This window comes from Anomalospiza imberbis, chromosome 21, assembly GCF_031753505.1.
Source record: "Anomalospiza imberbis isolate Cuckoo-Finch-1a 21T00152 chromosome 21, ASM3175350v1, whole genome shotgun sequence".
In the NCBI taxonomy this organism is placed as follows: Eukaryota; Metazoa; Chordata; class Aves; order Passeriformes; family Viduidae; genus Anomalospiza; species Anomalospiza imberbis.
The window spans coordinates 10,597,178-10,616,506 of NC_089701.1; the positions used below are offsets into that span (position 1 = coordinate 10,597,178).

General features: G+C 59.3%; 2 protein-coding genes across 5 annotated transcripts; one reads left to right on the forward strand and one right to left on the reverse strand.

The window, feature by feature from the left end:
- Window positions 1-2,058: 2,058 nt before the first annotated feature.
- LOC137486377 (ectonucleoside triphosphate diphosphohydrolase 8-like) lies at window positions 2,059-10,812 on the forward strand. 3 transcript variants are annotated; one of them, XM_068211647.1, is made up of 10 exons: window positions 2,059-2,420; window positions 2,805-2,941; window positions 3,760-3,877; window positions 4,332-4,482; window positions 5,460-5,619; window positions 6,733-6,966; window positions 8,139-8,411; window positions 9,001-9,111; window positions 9,936-10,073; window positions 10,557-10,812. In XM_068211647.1, the coding sequence occupies exons 2-10, from the start codon at window positions 2,819-2,821 to the stop codon at window positions 10,737-10,739; spliced, it is 1,491 nt and encodes a 496-aa protein (XP_068067748.1). In that variant the 5' UTR covers window positions 2,059-2,420; window positions 2,805-2,818; the 3' UTR covers window positions 10,740-10,812. The 3 variants fall into 3 exon arrangements, with proteins under 3 accessions (XP_068067748.1, XP_068067749.1, XP_068067747.1); XM_068211648.1 differs by having other exon boundaries at window positions 2,059-2,386; XM_068211646.1 differs by lacking the exon at window positions 2,059-2,420 and having other exon boundaries at window positions 2,490-2,941; window positions 10,557-10,811.
- A 1,711-nt stretch (window positions 10,813-12,523) lies between these two features.
- LOC137486390 (ectonucleoside triphosphate diphosphohydrolase 8-like) lies at window positions 12,524-18,961 on the reverse strand. 2 transcript variants are annotated; one of them, XM_068211693.1, is made up of 10 exons: window positions 18,830-18,961; window positions 17,846-18,007; window positions 17,082-17,199; window positions 16,286-16,436; window positions 15,626-15,785; window positions 14,862-15,092; window positions 14,106-14,366; window positions 13,647-13,757; window positions 13,236-13,373; window positions 12,524-12,905 (listed from the first exon to the last, which is right to left on the reverse strand). In XM_068211693.1, the coding sequence occupies exons 2-10, from the start codon at window positions 17,969-17,971 to the stop codon at window positions 12,696-12,698; spliced, it is 1,506 nt and encodes a 501-aa protein (XP_068067794.1). In that variant the 5' UTR covers window positions 17,972-18,007; window positions 18,830-18,961; the 3' UTR covers window positions 12,524-12,695. The 2 variants fall into 2 exon arrangements, with proteins under 2 accessions (XP_068067794.1, XP_068067793.1); XM_068211692.1 differs by having other exon boundaries at window positions 17,846-17,990; window positions 18,830-18,955.
- Window positions 18,962-19,329: the final 368 nt, after the last annotated feature.

The following is a 19,329-nucleotide window of genomic DNA, read 5'->3' on the forward strand; positions in this document are numbered from 1 at the left end:
GTAAGCCTGAGACCCCGAAATTAGCAGAGACAGCCCTTTGGGTGGGAGTGTCTGGAGAAAATTGAGGGCTGGATGTAGCACAGAGCCAGGGCGTTGCTGGGGCCTTGCTGGGGAGGGTCAGGGGCAATGAGGGCTCCCCTGCACAGTGTTTCCTTCCCAGCATTTCCCCGTTTGACTCAGCTGAGATAAGGCAGCTGGAACTGCGTCCTTCCACACAGATCCTTGTGATCCTGTGGTTCACAGCCAGAGCCCAGCCAAGGCAGCATCACCTGGCAGAGCTGCACGTGGGGCCAGCATGGGCAAGGGGGAACAGCCCCTCAACAAATCCTCTGGGACTGTTTCTTTACTACAAAAAGGGACAGCAAAAGTGAAGTGAAGAGTTGCTTGTCCTGTGTTTGGGTTTGGAGCTGGAGGTTTTGGTCAGCTCTGGGTGCACACAGCCACTAGCAGTGCCACATGTCCCTGAGGGACCAGGGCTGGTTGGTGCCTCTCTGTCCTAAGTGGGGATGAGACCCCTGTGCTCAGAACATCCCTGTGCAGTCAGCAGGGGATTTCCAGAGCAGGGACACTCATCCACCCCTCCCACTGAATCCAGGTGAATCCAAAGGTTGTGTGTTGTGTGGAGGTGGGAATGCAGGAGTGGTGGCACCCTCTGCGCTTCAGGAGCCACCCCAAAGAAGACTGCCATGGGAATGTTGAAATGCAGTGAGCCCACAGAGACTGTACTGACATGCCATCATATCTCAAAATGAAAGAGTTTGTGTTTATTTTGTTCTTTCAGGCAAGAGTCAACTCTGTTTTTCCAAAAATAGGGTGAGACAGGAAATGCACTATGGACATTTCCCTAAATGTCAGAGAGGGGATTTGTTGAAATGAAGTACCACGAGAAGGTTAAAAATTCACTGCAGTACAGGACAAACAAAAGAACTTATGAAAGACAAGGGAATAACCAATCCTGCAGTACCTGAGAGCCATGACCCGAGAAGTGAAGAGCAGGAGGACACTATAAATCAAATTACAAAGCCAAAGAACAACTTTGTGTGCTTTCAGTGCTTATTAGCATAGTAAAATCTCTGCTGACAGGCTGTGATCACCCCTTACTCTCATAAGCCCCTTCCCCACAGAGCAGAAGTGGAAAAAGAAGTGTGCAGGGTCTCTTTAAATGAGGCAGAGCCTGCAAAACCAATGGCTGCACTAGTTGTGGTTAGCTGTAGGGAATTGCTCGTTTCTATCGCTTCAAATGTGTAAAAATGGGCACCTGGCATGCTGAGGGTGCGTCAGCTTTGATTCACCACCCAGCACCCATCTCTGCGTAGATGTGAAATAAAATCATTATCTCGACTCAGAGCGTGAATCTGCGTCTTGCCCACGGGGTGGACGATGCCAGATTAGGGACAGCGGGCAGAGGGAGCACCCGGAGGAGCCCCTGCTGTCACGGCATGGTGACACTGCCAGTGCACACAGCAGCACCTCTGCAACACGCAGCCTGGTGCTGGGCAGGGGCAGGGCAGTGAGAGCTCCCCAGCACAGCACTCCCCTCCGGCATTGCCCCGTTGGGCTCAGCGGAGGCAGCTGGAGCTGGCTGTGCCCGTGCAGATCCTGCATGGCCCCAGCAGGCTCTTAGCAGGGAGCTGCAGCAGCAGGAAGCAGCTCGGCTGCGGGCCCAGGGAGAGCAGATCCCTGCTCCCCTGCCCTTCCGCTCCCAGGGCAGCCCTGAGTGCTCCCCGCTCCCTCACCTCTCCTCGGGCTCTGCAGGGACCCCAGGAGCAGCACAGGGCTGGGTCAAACCCGGGGAAGGGGTGACCACAGTCCCAGCTGGGCCCTGACGGTGCCTTGGCCTCTCCCAAGGCAAAGCCCAGCCAGCACTGCTGAGACCCCTGGCAGGACAATCCTCCCCTCTGATGCGAGCTTCCAGCTCACGGCAGGAAAATTATCATCGGGTACCTACTGCTCCGTTAGGCTGCTGGGCAGTGCATGCTGCAAACATCACTGTCTCCCCTTCCAGACCCCGTAGAGAGCTTGCAATGGGAATGTTAAGGCTGGGGAGAGCAAAGAGAAAACAGAAACAGGGGGTGTGACAGCCCAGAGAAGCAGAGGGACAAGGGTTAAATGCAGTGATGTGTCCTTCATAGGATTCCATTCAAATGAGGAGGAAGAGGAACTAATTGGCTGAAGAGAAGGGGCCATGAATATACACCTGCAAGACAAACAGGAGAACAGATATTCAAGAGTTTCACCTAAGGCTGATGAGCCCTCAGAGAAAATAATGGGGGGAAGATTTTCCAGCAGTATCCACTTCCAGAGGACATAAAAAGCAAGTCCAAGCTGTGCTGCTGCACTGGAGGAGCACAGAGGGACCCCGAGGGACAGCACAGGGCACGGCCTGGTGAGCTGGGGCGGTGCTTCAGGGGTGCAGGCAGGTGAGCTGCCCTTCCCAGCCTGTGAAACAGCCTCTCTGCCCAGCTGCGCTGCCTCAGCTGAGGGCTCTGCAGCTCCCCGTGCTCTCCTCTCTTCTGTGCAGGGTTCCTCTCATCCCTCCCAGACCGGGGTATGGGAGCTGGGAGATTGTTGTGATCCCATCATGGCTCTGCCAGGCTGCGGGGCAACCAGCCCCTCTTTCCTCCAGCTCCCTGTATTTTATCCTAATACTGCTTTTCCCAGAAAAAGATCTAATTTTTCACCAGGATTTCTGAGTGGCACGGCTTGAGACAGGGTCAGCTCTCAGAGCAGATCTCCTTGCGGCTCTCATTGACACCGTTGTTCCCAGGTGTCCAGCCAAACTTCTCCCATGTTTGGGTTTTCAGGAGCCTTCCCCCCAATGCTGGCCAGGAAGAAGTCCTTCACCAGTGCCATCATCGGGGCGCTGGTGGCACTCTCCATCATCGCCCTGGTTCTCAGCCTGGTGAGGGTTGAAGATGTGACACTGCCACCCACGGTCAAGGTGAGCCCAGAGAAGGTCCCTGAGCCCTGTGGTGAGCCCAGTCACCTTGGGCAGGTGCTCCGAGCCAGCAGCTGCTCCGTGGGGCTGGGAGGGGCAATGGGGTCAGGACCTGCCTGGCAGTAGCAGGGTGGGTGTTTTGTCCCCACTTCGAGGTGCAGGCAGAAGGAAGTCAGAGGGGAAGGCTCCTCTGGGACTTATCCCCACTGTGCTGTGCCAGGTTTGGTGATTACCTTGGGGCAGATGCTCCCTGTGCCCTGCCAGGGCACCTCCGTGTGGCCTTTGTTCCTGCCAGCTCCCCCCAGTCCCTACCCCCACACCATGGCACAAACATCCCGTCGTGCCCTGGGCACGGCATCTGGAAGCTGGAGAGGGCGGGCAGGGCTTTGGCTGAGGGGAAGGCTTTATGGGGCAGAGGCAGGTGGCTGAGTGCTCCTGGAGAGGCCCTGCCGCGCCTGCCCGGGCTGGCTGCAGCCGCCGGGTAGCAGGGAGCACGAGAGATGGTGGCCCCAAGGTGGGGCCAGTGCAGACACAAAAGGTATGTGACCATGAAAGAAAATAAACAGCATGAGGAAACACCAGGAAATGTTTGTGTAAGTTGGCATTGCAGCACAGACCTCAGGAGAGGGAATGACAGTCCCTTAGTCACTGTGGGGGGCTGAGGCCACCGCTCTGCTCTGCCACAGCACAGCTGATGGCTTTTGTGCCTCAGACATGGCTTTGGGGGAATCTTTTGGTCCCACTGCCCTGGCAGGGCCACAGTGGGGCCAGGGCCAGGCTGCTGCTCCCCCACCTTGATTCTGTGTTGGTTTCCCTTGCAGTATGGGATGGTGTTTGATGCGGGCTCATCCCACACCTCTCTGTTTGTGTACGAGTGGGATTCAGACAAGGAGAATGACACTGGAGTGGTCAGCCAGACCTTGTCCTGTGATGTCCACGGTCAGTATCCCCCTGCCATGGGCTCTGTCCTGCCCTGTCCCAGTGGTGGGTAGGGTGACCTGGCTGGACAGCCCTGTCCCTCGGGCTGGCACTGTGGGCACAGGGGAGCTGTGGCTGTGGCTGGGGGGTCCCTGAGCCCCAGGGCCCTCAGCACTGTGTGGTGCCCATGCACTGGGGGGGATTGAAGCGCATCAACGGTGAATCAGTTTCTGTTCCTCCACCTTGGAGTGCCCCTAGCTGCTGTCCTGGCTGGAGAAGGTGTCACCTATAGTGACTGGGGACACTGCTGAAAGCATGGGGACACGGGCGTGTGAGTCAGTCAGGTCTCAGGGGACCCTGGAGAAGTACCTTTGTTGCTAAGAGGTGACAGCCCTCACTGCCCCGTGCCCTCTTGTTCCTACAACCCTGAGCCAAGCCATTCCCATCAGCCTGTCCCATCCTGACTCTTTTTCAGGGCAAGGCATATCAAGCTATGCCAATAATCCCCCTGAAGCTGGCAATTCCCTAAGGGAGTGCTTGGATAAAGCCCTGGAGGTTATTCCTGCTGAGAAGCAGAGGGATGTCCCAGCTTATCTTGGAGCAACGGCTGGCATGAGGCTACTGAGGTACTGCTGGGGGCAGGGGGTGACAGCAGTGACAGAGCTGCAAACAGCCACTGCCAGGACAGTTCCTGCACAGGACCAGGACCCCAGCTCCCACACTGCCACGAGCAAACAGCTGGGGGAGGGAGGAGAGGGGGAAAAGGCAGCTTAGAGACACAGGGAGGGCTGAACTGTCCTGAGCATTGTCTGTTAGGACATCCCAGGATGGTGCTGTATGCCCAGTTCTAAGCAAGAAATGTTTTTCACAGCTTTGTTTGTTCTTCATTATTCCTTAATAACAAGGGGGTTGGGATGCCAGCTGATGTGCCACCTGCCCAGGTGGATGGGTGCTGGTGGGGCAGAGGTAGGAGGAGACAAAGTGCTGCAGGCCCTCACCTTTCACCAGCCTGTATTAGCTCTCTTCAAATGGCAGCCTTCATTTCATGGCTCTTGGTTTTATGGCTGCAGATAGCTCTCGTTATTTCTGTGCCCTGGCAATCAGACCTAGGAAGGAGCTGGGCCATAGCCTGAAGGTTGCTCACTTCAGAGAGCAAGAACAGCCCTGAGGCATCTTCCCCACTGAGAGGTCTGAACCCAGCCTGGAACCTTCCTGAAAAACCCTGGAGGTCAGCAACCAGCCCTGTCTTGGAGACAGCCAGGGGGTAATGTTCAAACCCAGGTCCTGCAGCACAACCCTCTCCAGCTTCCAGCACTCAGGCAGGGAAGGGTGGCCTGGGAAGGCTCTGGGTGACTGGGATCAAGCTGCACTGCGGGGGAGGGATTGCTGTTGCTCCTAGATTGGCAATACCAAGCTGAGACAGCTGCAATTTACCTAAGATGAGCAGATAAGCAGCTCAGACAAGCCATGTGGCAGGAAACCCTTTCAGACAGACTGCTTGTTGCAAAAACTGGGAGTGTGTGGAACTGGGAGAGAACCAGACTTTCTTTGTGTTTCCTCTGTTGTAGTTGGGTATGTGTCCTGTCCTTTGCATCCTTCCTAGGGAACAGAACAGCTCAGCAACAGAGCAAATCCTGGCTGAGGTCACTGAAACCATGCAGGAGTACCCTGTGGCTTTCAAAGGGGCCCGGATCCTTACAGGAGAGGAAGAGGGGGCCTATGGCTGGATCACCATCAACTACCTGCTGGACTCCTTCACCAAGGTGGGAGAAGGGTGGAACACCCTTTGCTATACAGCTTTTCTGATTTTCCTCAAGCTTTCTCAGTGCAGGAGAGGTCAGGGTTAGTGGCTTTTGGGAATGATCCAAGGGAAGGAGACGCATCCTCTGGTTTGCCCACAGTGAGTGAGAAGGGAGAGCTCAGGAATGAGGGTGTCTGTTGAGAGCTCAGGGCAATCTCCACACCAAGTGCTCAGAGGGTCTCAGGATCTGGGAGGTGAGTGCAGCACAGCTGGGCTCTGTCTCCCTGCCTGGGAAGCTCCATCTCCCTGCAGTGCTGGGAGACTCCAGCCGAAGGCAGCTCAGACCAAAGCTCTGTCCCAGCCCTGACACAGCTCGGTGTGCTGCTGGCAGTGTCGGGCTCCTGTGGGGGCTGTTGGAGGATTCTTGGATAGAAATCCTTCCTCCTGCACCAGGACCCCTGCAGCCTCCTCGGGAAGGGCAAGTCCCCAAGCCAGTTGCCACCAGCACGTTGGCCTGGGGGTGGTGACTCAGAGCCAGGTGAGCCCACAGCACATCAGCACCTGCTGACCCCCTGAGAGTGCCAGCCCCTGCTGACCACCTGAGAGTGTCAGCCCCTACTGACCACCTGAGAGTGTCAGCCAGCCCCTGCTGACCACCTGAGAGTGTCAGCCAGCCCCTGCTGACCCCCTGAGAGTGTCAGCCAGCCCCTGCTGACCACCTGAGAGTGCCAGCCCCTGCTGACCACCTGAGAGTGCCAGCCCCTGCTGACCACCTGGGAGTGTCAGCCAGCCCCTGCTGACCCCCTGAGAGTGTCAGCCAGCCCCTGCTGACCACCTGAGAGTGTCCGCCCCTGCTGACCACCTGAGAGTGTCAGCCAGCCCCTGCTGACCACCTGAGAGTGCCAGCCCCTGCTGACCACCTGAGAGTGTCAGCCAGCCCCTGCTGACCACCTGGGAGTTCCATCTCTGCCTGGCTCTGATAAATATCCCAGCTGCCTGGACAGGGAGGGTAGGGGGGCCCACATGCAGAGGCCCATTGAATTTAATACCAAAATCCTGTTGCCTTCCGTGGGATGAGAATTCTGCTTAGGGAATTCTGTGCTAACCCTCTTCCTCTCCTGGCTCTCGTTGGCAGTACTCTCCCAAAGCACACACGTGGCTTCATCCGGAGACAGCCAACATTTTTGGGGCACTGGATCTTGGAGGAGCATCCACTCAAATCACCTTTATGCCCGAAGGTTCAGTACTGAGCCAGAATGAAGCCTCTGAGTTCACCCTGTACGGGTACAGATACAACATCTACACTCACAGCTACCTCTGCTACGGGCAGAACGAGATGCTGCAGCGGCTGGCGAAGGAATTAATTGTGGTGAGAGGCTGCTGAGGCCTGTGGTGTCACAATGCCAACCACACATCTGTTAATGCATAAAGTAAGGACAGGCAGGGCTCTTCTGGAGAGGCATCAGCAAGGACTGAGAGCAAGGACTCCTTGGAGCATGGCTGGTCAAATGTGGAGAGGACCATGGGTATAATGGAATCCCAGACTGGTTTGGGTTGGAAGGGACTTTAAAAATCATCTTGTTCCACCCCCTACCATGGGCAGGGACACCTTCCACTATCCCAGGCTGCTCCAAGCCCCGTCCAACCTGGCCTTGGACATTTCCAGGGTTGGGAAAAATGTCAAAAGGGGCAGTTTGGGATCTTCTGGCTTCACATGGGGTGTGCAGAAATGCAGGACCAGGCTCTTCTCAGAGGTGCAGAGTGCCAGGACAAGAGGCAAGGGGCACAAGATGGAACATCTGAGCTTCCAACCAGACAAAGGGGAAAAGTTTTCCCCAATAGGAATGATCAGATATCGGAATACGACCCAGAAATGCTGTAGAGTCGTTGTCTCTGGAGATCCTCAGAACTTGATGGGTCGAGGCTCTGAGCAGCCTGCTCTAGTTGATCATGCCTTAACAAGAGGGTTGTCACAGGGAACCTACAGCTCCCCTAAACCTTAGCTACTCTTCTCAACCTGAGAAACATGAGCTGAAGACCTTTCTCAGGCCACTTTTGGGAAGGTCAGAGGTGAAGAGCATCTTCATGGAGCTGCACCTCACCAGCAGAGCAGCCTTGGTGAGCCAGAAGGGTTTGCCCTTGCTATATGGCCAGGAAAGTCTGACATTGTGACCCTGGAGGGAGTTGGAGCTAGAACCAGAGCTAGAGCTGGTTTTAGAGGTTTTAGCTGGTTTTAGTTTTAGGCTCTCTAAAGCTAGAGAGGGCTTTACATGTCCCCAGAAATGATCCTTCTGGGCAGAGCAGAGACATGCTGGGTCCTTGAAACTGGGCCTCTGTGGGAGAGGGAATGAGATAAAGCAGAGTGAGAATTAGTGCTGGGTTCACGCTGGGACAGCCAACAAGTCCAGGACTGAAGGGCAGGAGGGCCTTTCCCTGCAGAGGAATTGGGAATGCCGGTGCTGGGCTTTGGGGAGATGCTGGGTGTGTCCACACGCAGGCAGGAGGCTCCGGAGGAGCTGCAGCTGCATTTTGCTGTCCTAGGAGTCGTCCCCCAGCACACAAGTCCATCACCCCTGCTACCCAAAGGGCTACAAGGAGACCGTGTCGCTGTCCTCCTTCCGCGCCAGCCCCTGCACGGACGGCAGCGACCCGCGCCTGCCCCGGGCCCACAGCACCGTCACCCTGGAGGGCAGGGGCAACGCCAGCGGCTGCCTGGCAGCCCTCAGGAAGCTCTTCAACTTCTCGGCGTGTGGCCAGAGCCAGGACTGCGCCTTTGACGGCGTCTACCAGCCCCCGCTCCGGGGGCAGTTCATTGTAAGGCAAATCCGTCCTCCCACCTCCTCGAAAGGCGTCCCCCGGGCTGGGCTGTCCCTGCTGCCCCGTGGCATTGTCACCTCCCTGCAGGGAACAGGGCAAGAGGCTCCCCGAGCACCACTGCCTGAGGGCACACTGGGGATCGCTGCTGGATGGTTTTCCAGCCACATCTCCAAACGGGACATGCAGAGAATCATCGAATCCCAGACTGGTTTGGGTTGGAAGGGAACTTCAAGCCCGTCCTGAGCCCCCCTGCCATGGGCAGGGACACGTCCCACTATCCCAGGGTGCTCCAAGCCCTGTCTGACCTGGCCTTGGACACTGCCATGGATTTGTTAACAAAACAGGGTTTGTCGATAAGAATTGAGACAGCGGCTTCAGGCAAGGCTCTGGCTGTGCTGGCTGTGCTGCTGTCACCAGCAGGCACCAACCCCCAGCCCATCACCTGCTGGGATGGGGACAGGGACAGCAATGCCCCAGGACTACCTGGGGTGGAACAAACCCCATGAAGGAAAACCCCACTCCTGCTGCTGCAGCTGCCGGGGTGCCCTGCTGCAGCTCACCAGTGCTTCTGTCTCTCGCCTTGCAGGCCTTCTCTGCCTTCTACTATAACTTCAAGTTCCTGAACCTGACAGAGGGGCAGCCGCTGGCCGTGGTCAGAGAGGCCATCGAGGAGCTCTGCACAAGGAGCTGGGAGGATGTACGTTCCTCAGGATGGAGGCCGTGTGGAACATTCAGAAGCAAAGGGGTCCTGGGGTGGGGGGAGGGAGTGCGGACCCCTCCAGGGCAAGGCTCTCTGGCTCTGAGCTGTGTCCTACACAGCAGAGCCACCTCTGAGCTCTGGGTGGAGCTGGGACCACTCCTTGCTCATTCACCCTTGGGAAAAGGGCAGATAGGGCAGGCAAGGGCAGCAAGCAGCTGGGGTTGGAGGTGGGGATGGGGATGGAGGTGGGGATGGGGATGCCAGGGAGGATGGTGAGAGCAGAGCCAGCTGCTGGCACCATGCTGGAGACAAGTCAAATCTTGGAATCATGGAATTCCGGACTGGTTTGGTTGGGAAGGCTCATGTTGTTCCACATCCCTGACATGGGCAGGGACACCTTCCTCTGGACCAGGTTGCTCTAAGCCCATCCAATCTGGCCTTGAACACTTCCAGGGATGGAGCAGCCACAGCTCCTCTGGGCAATAAATGGGGGTGGATAAGCCCAGAAATGTGCCAGCACTACCATGGGGCAGAGAGCAGGAGCCCCTTGCATGAAGAGGCTGAGATGGGAGAATCTGGGGCAGGAGGAGCTACAGTAAGCTACAATATGTACCTCTGTTTCCATGTGGAGTGTAAATCCTCCCCAAAGGAGTTGCCCTGCAAAGAGAGGTTCAAAATCACTGCCCGGCCCAGGAGTCTTTTCCTGGATGTTGGTGACTGTGGAGGCACTGCTGCTCATGCAGCACATTTCAGGGCTTTGCCTCTGCACTGAAATGGCCTGTCAATAACTCCCCTTCATCTCCAAACATTCCCCATCCCAGCTCTCTTCCAGCTACCCTAAAGAGAATCCCAAGCGACTGCCGAAATACTGTGCCAACGCCAACTACATCCTCACACTCCTCCTCGACGCCTACAAGTTCAACGAGACCAGCTGGAACAATATCTTCTTCCAGATGAAGGTGGGCAGTGCTCCCAGCCCGTGAGGGGGAGCAGAGGCAGTCCCGGAGGAGAACCAGCCCCATATTGGGGTCCTGGGGGAGAACAAGCCCCATGCTGGGGTGCTGGGGGAAAACCAGCCCCATGCTGGGGTGCTTGGGCGAGCCAGACCCTATGTGGGGGTGCTGGGGAGAGCCAGCTCCCACACTGGGGTGCTGAGGGTGAGCCAGCCCCCGTTTTGGGGTGCTGGGGAGAGCCAGCCCCTGTGTGGGGGTGCTGGGGAGAACCAGCCCCACCAGACCCTGTGTGGGGGTAGCAGGGGTGGGAGATCCGGGCACAGAGAGCAAAGGTGCTGGGGAGCAGCGGTGCAGAGAGCCCTGCCTGCCCCCATGCAGCTGTGGGCACAGCTGCTGCACGCCGTGTGGGCAGAGCAGGAGCGGCTGGGTGGCCCCGTGGCAGCAGTGGCTCTCTGGCAGGGCTAACCCCGTCCCCTCTCTCCGGGGCAGGTGGGGGGCGCCGACGTGGGCTGGACGCTGGGGTACATGCTGAACCTCACCAACATGGTCCCGGCCGAGGCTCCAGCCAGGCTGAAGGGCCACAGGTCTTCCCTGTGGGCTGCAGCCATCACCTTCATCATCCTCACTCTCGTCTTGGGGCTCGCTGCCCTGCTCCTGCAGCTGTGGGTGTAGGAGCCTGGCCGTTTGGGAGCCCAGCAGGGACAGGCTGGGGCTGCAGGGCCGTGCTGGAGTCCCTGTGCTGGAGCTCCTGCCTGCGGAGCTGGAGCCCAGAGCTGGGTCTGTGCTGCTGAGCACAGTCACCTCTACAGCTCCAAAAACTGGGGTCTGCTTTTCCACGGGCCTGGCCCCCAACATGCAGACAAGCACTCTCTGAAGTTTCCAGAGGAGCTCCACTCCCATGGAGACACAATGGGATCAGCCTGCAGAAGCCTCAGCCAAGCCTGTGTGCCTCCTGTCACTGCTCTGCGTGTTACAGACATGGCTCCATCCCACCAGCTGGCCCTGGGGCTGTGGAGGGCCAGCCTGGCCATGGGACAGTGCCCCAGCACCAGCCTGGTGGGGCACAGTGCAGGCACCTGGGGACAGGGTGCTCCGTGGAATGCCAGCTCTGAGCACGGTCACCAAGAGCCAGGCGGGTCCCTGCCAGGTCTGCCAGCCTGAAGGATGCTCTCTGGGACCCCAGCTGGCCCTGTGGAGGGTCTGTGGCTGGGGCTTATGCGGAGATGGTCTTGGAGAAAGAAAACTGAGCACCCACAGTCAGAAGTGTGGTCCATGCCCCTCCAGAGAGTCCATCTCCTCATCTCATCACCGTGTTACGGCATGTCACATCATCTGATCATCACACCTCACCACTCATCTCATCCTCTTCCTTTTCACCTGGAATAAAGGGATTGATGTTCCTCAGTGCCTTCCTGGAGACAGCACTGTCCCACCAGCAGAAGGCCTGGACCCCATGGGTGTCAGGATGAGGCTCCAGCAGGCTGTGAGTCCTGCCCTGCACGTGGCTGAGCTGGGTCCTGCCCACAGCCTTTGCCTTTGGTTCTGCTCGTTTTTTAGCTGCTCTGTGGATGATTCATGTTGTTGTTTGCGTTCCCACAGTGAGGAGCAGACCTTTGGTGTCCCTGTGGAATGCTGGGCACCTCACAGCTCTCGTCATCCAAATAAACATTATAAAAGGCAGCACATGGGGAAATGCCTGCTACTCTGGTCCCAAATCATTGTGATTTTATTACTTCTGTCTCCCAAGGGCTGGTGATGACGGAGACTCAGGGGAGGCAATGAATCTATGGGAGATGTCTCTGCAGACACTGAGGTGTCTGCTGGACCTTGCAGTGGAGCCCACAGGGCACAAGGACAGGCCTTTTCCTTCTCTGAGGAGGTGTCTCAACTCACCCATCACTTAGTTGCCAGTGTGACTCCCCAAAAATGTATGGGGAGCCCTGGGAGTTGCCTCTGCCATGTCCCAGCAGTGTTCCCAAGTCACCCTGTGTTGTCAAGGGAGGATGAGCTGTCTGCCAGGCATGGGGCAGATAGGTGGGGTACAGGTGGACTGGAGAGGAACCTCATGCAGGAGAGGAGGGAACTGTGCCACCCCCCTCACAGGGCTTCCCAGTCCTAGGCAGAGCCCTGTCTACCAGGCCAGTGTCCCCAACACCCCCAAAGTCACGGCCCCTGGGGCTGGCACTGGCCACGGGAGATGCAGACCCTGGCCCTGGGATGGGGCAGGATGTGTGTGTCCCACCTGTGTCCCACCCAGGGTTTCTGCTGTGGGCTGAAACCAGCCCTGTGACAGTCCCACTGCTGCCACACACCCCCCAGTCCCCTTCTCCAGCCACCCCACAGCAGGGTGGTCCCCAGGCCCCCGCGCTGAGCCCCTGCCTCACATGGCCAAGCCGTCCTTCCTGGAGCATCTCCAACCAGCAGCACAGGGAAAGGAGAACCAGAGAGCACACAGCTATGAGGAGGGTGTTTTACAGCTGTGACAGTTCCAGCTCACCAGGCCAGGACTCAGAGCCCCTCAGGACAAGTTCATGGCCTCTGGGCACACAGGGGTGATTCTCGGGAAGCAGCTCCTTGCAGAGTGTGGCAGCCGGACTCGTGGCCTGGCAGCCTCTGGAGGCAGTGCTGCTACAGCTGCTCGTAGCCCGAGGAGTTTCTCTGGCAGCACGTGGCTGTGAGCAGGCAGAAGGTGAGGATGAGCATGATGGCCAGCAGAACTGTGGCTGCTATCCAGATGCTTCTCGGGAGCTCTGTGACTGCCGTGGGAGGCTCTGAGGGGATCATGTTGGTGAGATTGAGCATGTAACCCAGAGTCCAGCCCACATCTATGTTAGCAACCTGTGCAGACAGACAGGGAAGAGGGATGGGAAAGGCTGCAAAGTACCAGGCAAACTAGAGAAGAGCCTGCACCCCCAGGTCCTGCTCCACAGCCACCATTTCTGTGCCCACCTTGGGCTGCAGAGGCCCCAGCAGTGACATAAACTGGGGGAGAGCAAAAAGTGCCAGGCCAGATGTGCCAGCAGCTGCGTGAGTGTAGCTCCAGAGCTGCCCTGGGTATGGGCAGTGGGGCTGTGCTGCCCTGCTATTCCCCGTCCCCAGCAGCAGCAGGGTGAGCACAAGGCACTTCATGGCACAAAGTGCCATGGGGGCTGCTGGACACTCTCCTACCTGCTGGATGAAGTGGATGTTAGGCCATGTCGTGATGTTGAATTTGTAGCCCTGCAGGAGGAGGGTGAGGGTGTAGGAGCTGGCTGTGCAGGCATCACGGATCTGGGTCCTGCTCGCTGTGGGGAACAACTCCTGCACCTGCAGAGGTGGGAGAACAGGGGGAGGCTGGACACAGAGCAACGCTGGATGTGCCCACACTGGGGAACAGCCCCTCAGTGCAGCAGGGAGCAAAGATCAGGAGAGCAAAGAGACCCGGGGGGGCTGCAGGCTGCTCTCCCATCTCTCTCCAGGTGTAGAGACCTTTGTGCTCCTCCTGGCTCTCTACAGCTGACCACAGCAGAGGATGGGCTGTGGATGAGCCTTCAGTCTGCCCAGTGCCCAGGTGAAATGCACTCCTGGGCAGAATCTCACCTGTTTCCAGCTGCTGTTGCATATCTTCCTGATGGTGGCATTGACCAAGCTCAGGGACTGCCCTCCTGTCAGGTTCAGAAAGTGAAGGCTGTGATAAAACCCTGAGAAGGCCTGTGGGTGTCAAGACCAAAGGTGACAGATTAGTGAAGCACTCAGGCCACTGATGCCCCCCACCCCTAGACAGGGGACCCTGTAAGGGGAACCATCACTGCAAGGTGCTGGCAGTGACCCTGTGGGAGGGAGCTTGGGAATGCTGCCCACACAGACAGGGAATGGTGATGGGAGAGCAGAGGTCTGGGGCTGCCTGGCATGCAGGTCAGCACCCCCTGTGTCTCCATGTGTCAGGCACAACCCAGCTCCGAGGGCTGGCACTGCTCACTCTCCTACAGAAGTTTTCCAGGGGTTATGCCCCAAACTCCCATTGTCCCTCCCCCAGGCGCGGGGACGGAGGCTGCTTACGAAGAACTGTCCCCGCACGGGGGGCTGATAGACCCCATTGAACCCGCACGGCCCCTGCGCCCCGCAGCTGAAGTTGAAGAGTCTCTGGACGGCCGTGCCACACGCGGCTGGGTCCCCTGTCCCCGTCACCGTGAGGACAAGGCCAGGGCTGGCTGAGCTTGGCGCACGCACACAGGGGCTGTCATAGAGCTCTGCCACGGTGATGTTCTCCTGGTACCCCTGGGGGTAGCAGGGGTGGGAGATCTGGGCACTCGAGCTGGCCTGCAGAGAGATGGAGCCATTCATGGGGCTGCCATGCCACTGAGACCCTTCCCATAGCCCATCCCAAAAAGCAAGACCTGCACCCCAGGAGGGCTGGATGCACCCCACCTGTGAGCTCCCTGAGAACCCCTGGCTCCCACAGCACTGGGCTCTGGCTCTGTCCCCGGGCAGTTGTGCAGGGACTGTGCTGGGAAACCTCTCTCTGGGCAGAAATGGAGCAAGGCCAAGAGACTGGTGACAGCAGAAAAACTACACGTACAGCTGGCCTTGGGAAATTACAAAAAATGCTACTGCATGTCAAGATGTGGGGAGAAGGGAGCCCTGGCTGGCAACCACCACCACCTTCCACCCAAATGAGGCAATTTTTTGCTTCCCTAGATAAAATCCAAGGCCCTGCCAATTCCCAGCTCTTTGCCCACAGGCACGCCCAGCGTTGCAGGGGGAGATGTGCCATGGCACTGGGAGATGGCTGAGTAGCCCCGTGCCCCGTGGCACCTGGTGCAGAGCTGCCAGCAGCATCTTCAGGGCCTGGCTCTGCCCGTAGCACAGGTAGCTGTGGCTGTACAGGGAGTAGTTGGTGCTGTAGAGCCGGAAGAACACGGACGTGTTCCTGTCCTCCACTGGCACCCCGGGCTGGAAGGTGATCTGCGTCGAGGCACCGCCAAGGTCCAGAGCTCCCAGAACCTCGGCGTCCTGGGGATGTTCCCATTTCTCTGCAAACGAGAACTGGCCCAACACGCAGCAAGGGTTAGGCTGAACTGCAGGCACTCACACTCACACTCCCTTCCCTCCAGGAGTCTGGGGCTCAGAAGCCCCAGAGGCACCTTCCACATGCCCCTGGCTGCCTGTTTTACCCCTGCCTGCCCACATCCTCCTCAACCCACAGACACTTCCATGGAGCACTGAGCTGCGGCCTCTTGGCTGCTGCACATCTGCTGCCATCCAGACACTTTGATCAGGGAGAAAGGAACTCTGTCTCCCGGAGGCTGATCCCACTGCCATGTATATCCCTGGGATCCCAGAATCCCCCCGTGTGTCAGCACACGAGAGCACAGGGCCAGGCTGAGCTGCACACAGAGATCCTGTTAATCACATTAATGGGGTGGAATCTGCAGCCCACGACCTCAGGGGACATTTGGCTGGGTGACCAGTGCCCCAAAGCTCCATTCTTCCCTCCTCGGCAAATAAGGAAAGCTGGCTGTAGCGCAGACAGGGGCGTTCTGCCCGCTGCCCCTCCCCTGCCCTCTCCCCAGCTGCACCTTGACCAGTGTCTCCAGCAGGTAGTTGACAGTGATCCAGCCAAAGGAGCCCTCCTCGCTCCCCGTCAGGATCCGAGCTCCGCGGAAATCCACAGGGTACTCCCCAATGGCCTTGGACACCTCGGCCAAGACCTGCTCGGCCTTGGTGCTGTTCTCCTCCCTGCCAGCAAAGGCACAAACACCTCAGGTGTTGCAGGCCCTGGCTGGCAGCTCTGGCAGCGGGGCTGGCACTGAGAGGCTGCCGTGCCCTGCCCACGAGCTGCTCCAAGACATCTCTCCAGCACGTCCCTGCCTGCAGGTGGCTCCTGCAAACCCCAAATCCCTCACCCGGGGCCTTGGGAATCTCCCCAGAACCGCTGCCTGCAGGCTCTGCTGGAGCCCTGGGAAAGTTCATGCCACTCTGGCAAAGGGGGCCCATCCCCCTGGGGCTGCTGCCAGGCTGGCACTGCAGAGGCCGGGCGCGTCCCCTGGGCACGGCCAGCGGCTCTCCCGGACACCCCGCGGCACCGCGGGCAGGGCTGCTGTGCCCATCCCCACGGCCTGGCCAGGCGGCAGCCCAGCCCTGTGGCCCGGCTCGTGTGCCTCGGTGCTGGCCCCGGCTCCGGCGCGGCGCAGGAGCGCCGGGAAGGGCGGCAGGTGCCGGCCTGGCCGTGCCGGTACCTCAGCAGCCGCATGCCGGCCGTGGCCCCCAGGTACGTGGGGGTCTCCCGCTGCTGCTCGGCCGGGACGATCTTCATGGCCCTGTCCAGGCAAGGCTTCAGGCTGGCGCCAGCCCCCGCGGGGTCGTCTGCGTAGCTGGAGATGCCAGGTCCTGCCACAGGGAACCGGTGATGGAGAGAGCCCAGCGCCACCCCGGAGAGACGGCACAGCAGGGGACGTGCTCACCCATTCCCCCGAGAGCTCCACTGGGCTGCTCTGACACACCCAGGTGTCCCAGCCATAGCCCCAGCCCTGCTCGGTTTTGAGTCGCACAGATACCAAAATGCAAACTGCTGCCCCAGGAGCTGTCAGGCACCACCTGAGTGGAGACGCCGGATTGCTAAGGGACTTGTGCACAGCTTTGGGGAGGCCCTGTGGGCACACAAAGCTGCACATAATGAATCAAGGTGTGAACAGATGTGGTAAGAAGAGCCAAGGAATCTGAGGCAGGGGAGAAGGAGCAAAGGGCACATCCAGCTTCCCAAGCTGTGAGGTGATGCACACCTGGACAGGACTGGCTGCAGGACCTGAGCTAAGTGGGGGCCCAATTCCTCCCCCACCTCTGCACCTCTCAATGACTGTAGGGCTCCCTCAGGTGCAGATGATCCCCTGACCCTTTCCTGTGATTCCTCACAGGGCAGTCTCCCTTCAGCCCAGAGCAGGCTGAAAGACTCGGATCAGTGACAGTGCTGTGAGAGTTTGGGACAGCGATCCAGGAGGCTGGGCATGGAGAGGGAGGGCAGATCCCGGCACTCACCGGACACAGAGCAGGCCTCCACCTGGGACACAATGCCGGTGTCGTTCTCCTTGTCCGCGGGCCACCGGTAGATGTAGAGAGATGTGTGTGTGGAGCCAGCGTCAAACACCAGACCGTACTGAGGAGGAGAGGGGACACGGGTCACAGCTGGCTCGGGGCTGCACCAAGTGCCACGGGGGTTTCTGAGAGCTTCTGCTCTTGCTTCCCCTGTATGACCGTGAGCAGCAGAGGTCTGCACATCGCCCTCCCTTCAGCAGCCCTGCTCCACCTCTAACAGCCCCGGGTTCGCCACTGCAGCGAGTCACAGCTCAGGAAGGACGCGCAGGTCAGCGGGGTGATTGCAGAGCAGGGAGGCATCCGAGCATGGCCCAAAGGGCTCAAGCTGCTCCCAGGCCTTTGGCAAATCTCACAAAACCTGACATTTTTTAGCAGACTAGCAGCAGAAAGCAGTAGGGAAGAGAGGTGTGAACCCAGCAGGTGACCTGGATATGTGAAAACAGGCAAGAGAGTGACTGTGGTGGCAGATGGATCAGCTGTGGAGAGAAGGGTGCACTTCTCTCTCCCATCCTTACCAAGCAGCCAGGACCGTGGTTTGGGGGAGGTTGATCTGCCCAGGGCCACCGTGATGAGGTTAAGTCCTGAAAAGCTGGCCTGGTTATGGGGAAACTCGCAAGCTGAGAGGAAGGCAGGTCTGATGGAAGAATTCTAGGTAGAAAGGGGCTGGTGGCATTCCCAGGCTCCCCCAGTTCTCACTGGACACCTACTTTGATCCTGGTAGGAAGGACAGCATCCTTTGCCGGGATCAGGACCAGGACGAAGACAACTACCGTCAGCAGTCCCAGCACGGCCGCCGAGCCCCAGCCCACCGCCCTGAGCAGGCGCGGCGACATCGATGGGCTTTGGGGAGGTCTGTAGGAAGGGATGGACTGGGGAGGGGTCACTGCGGAGGGATGGGCTTTGGGGAGGTCTGTAGGAAGGGATGGACTGGGGAGGGGTCACTGCGGAGGGATGGGCTTTGGGGAGGTCTGTAGGAAGGGATGGACTGGGGAGGGGTCACTGCGGAGGGATGGGCTTTGGGGAGGTCTGTAGGAAGGGATGGACTGGGGAGGGGTCACTGCGGAGGGATGGGCTTTGGGGAGGTCTGTAGGAAGGGATGGACTGGGGAGGGGTCACTGCGGAGGGATGGGCTTTGGGGAGGTCTGTAGGAAGGGATGGACTGGGGAGGGGTCACTGCGGAGGGATGGGCTTTGGGAGGTCTGGGGAGAGGCGTGGTCTCTAGGAGGAGGGTCTGCAGAGAGGGACTGTGGGGAGGGGCGGCTTTTGGGAGGAGGGTGTGTGGAGAGGGAGGGCCTTTAGGAGGAGGGTTTGGGGGGAGGGATGGTCTTTGGGAGGCGGGTCTGTGGGGCAGGATGGTCTTTGGGAGGAGGATGTGTGTGAGGGATGATCTTTGGGAGGATCTACGGGGCGGGGGATCTTTGGGAGGGTCCGTGGGAAGGGATGGTTTAGGGAGGGTCTGCGAGGAGGAGGGGACTTTGCCAGAGGAGCCCCAAGCCGCTGTCCTCCGCCCCGAGACTCCAGCCCCTCCGGGGGTCCACTTCTCCCTGCAGCTCGTGGTCCCCCCCAGCCCCTAAGTGACCCCCTGGGACACGAGCTGGGCGGGTGGGGAGACCATGAACTTGTCTGGCCCCGAGCCGCCGGGAAGGGGCAGGGGTGAAGCTCCCGCCTGCCGCGGTCCGACCCTCCCGTACCTGTGCCCGGAGCCCTCTCCGTCCCTCCGTGGGGCGGCGATCGGGGCACACACAGCCCGTTCCTCGCCGGCTCCGGGCCCAGCCCGCCCCGGCGGAGCAGAGCGAAGCGAAAGCGAAGCTGAGCCGCTCTCGGACGTCCGGGTCCGGCCCCGGCCGGGGCGGGCTCTGGGCGCTGCCGCGGGCGGAGAGAGCGCGGAGCTCGGGGCTGCCGCTGCCCCCACCGGACAGCCGGCCCCGGCCTGCCTGGCTCCTGCCGGTCCCTCCCTGGCTGTACCCTGCCTGTCCCCCTGCTTGTACCCTGCCTGCTCCCTGCCTTCTCACTGGCTGTTCCTCTGCCTGCACCTCTGTCCTATCTGCCGGTACGTCTGCCTGCATCTCCGCCCGCTCCCTGCCCGCTCCCTGCCCGCACTGTCCTAAAGCCACGGGACTCTGGCCATGGACAGGTGCTGGCCATGGGGTCAGACAGGACCCTGGCAATGGGGACCCTTGGCAATGACCCT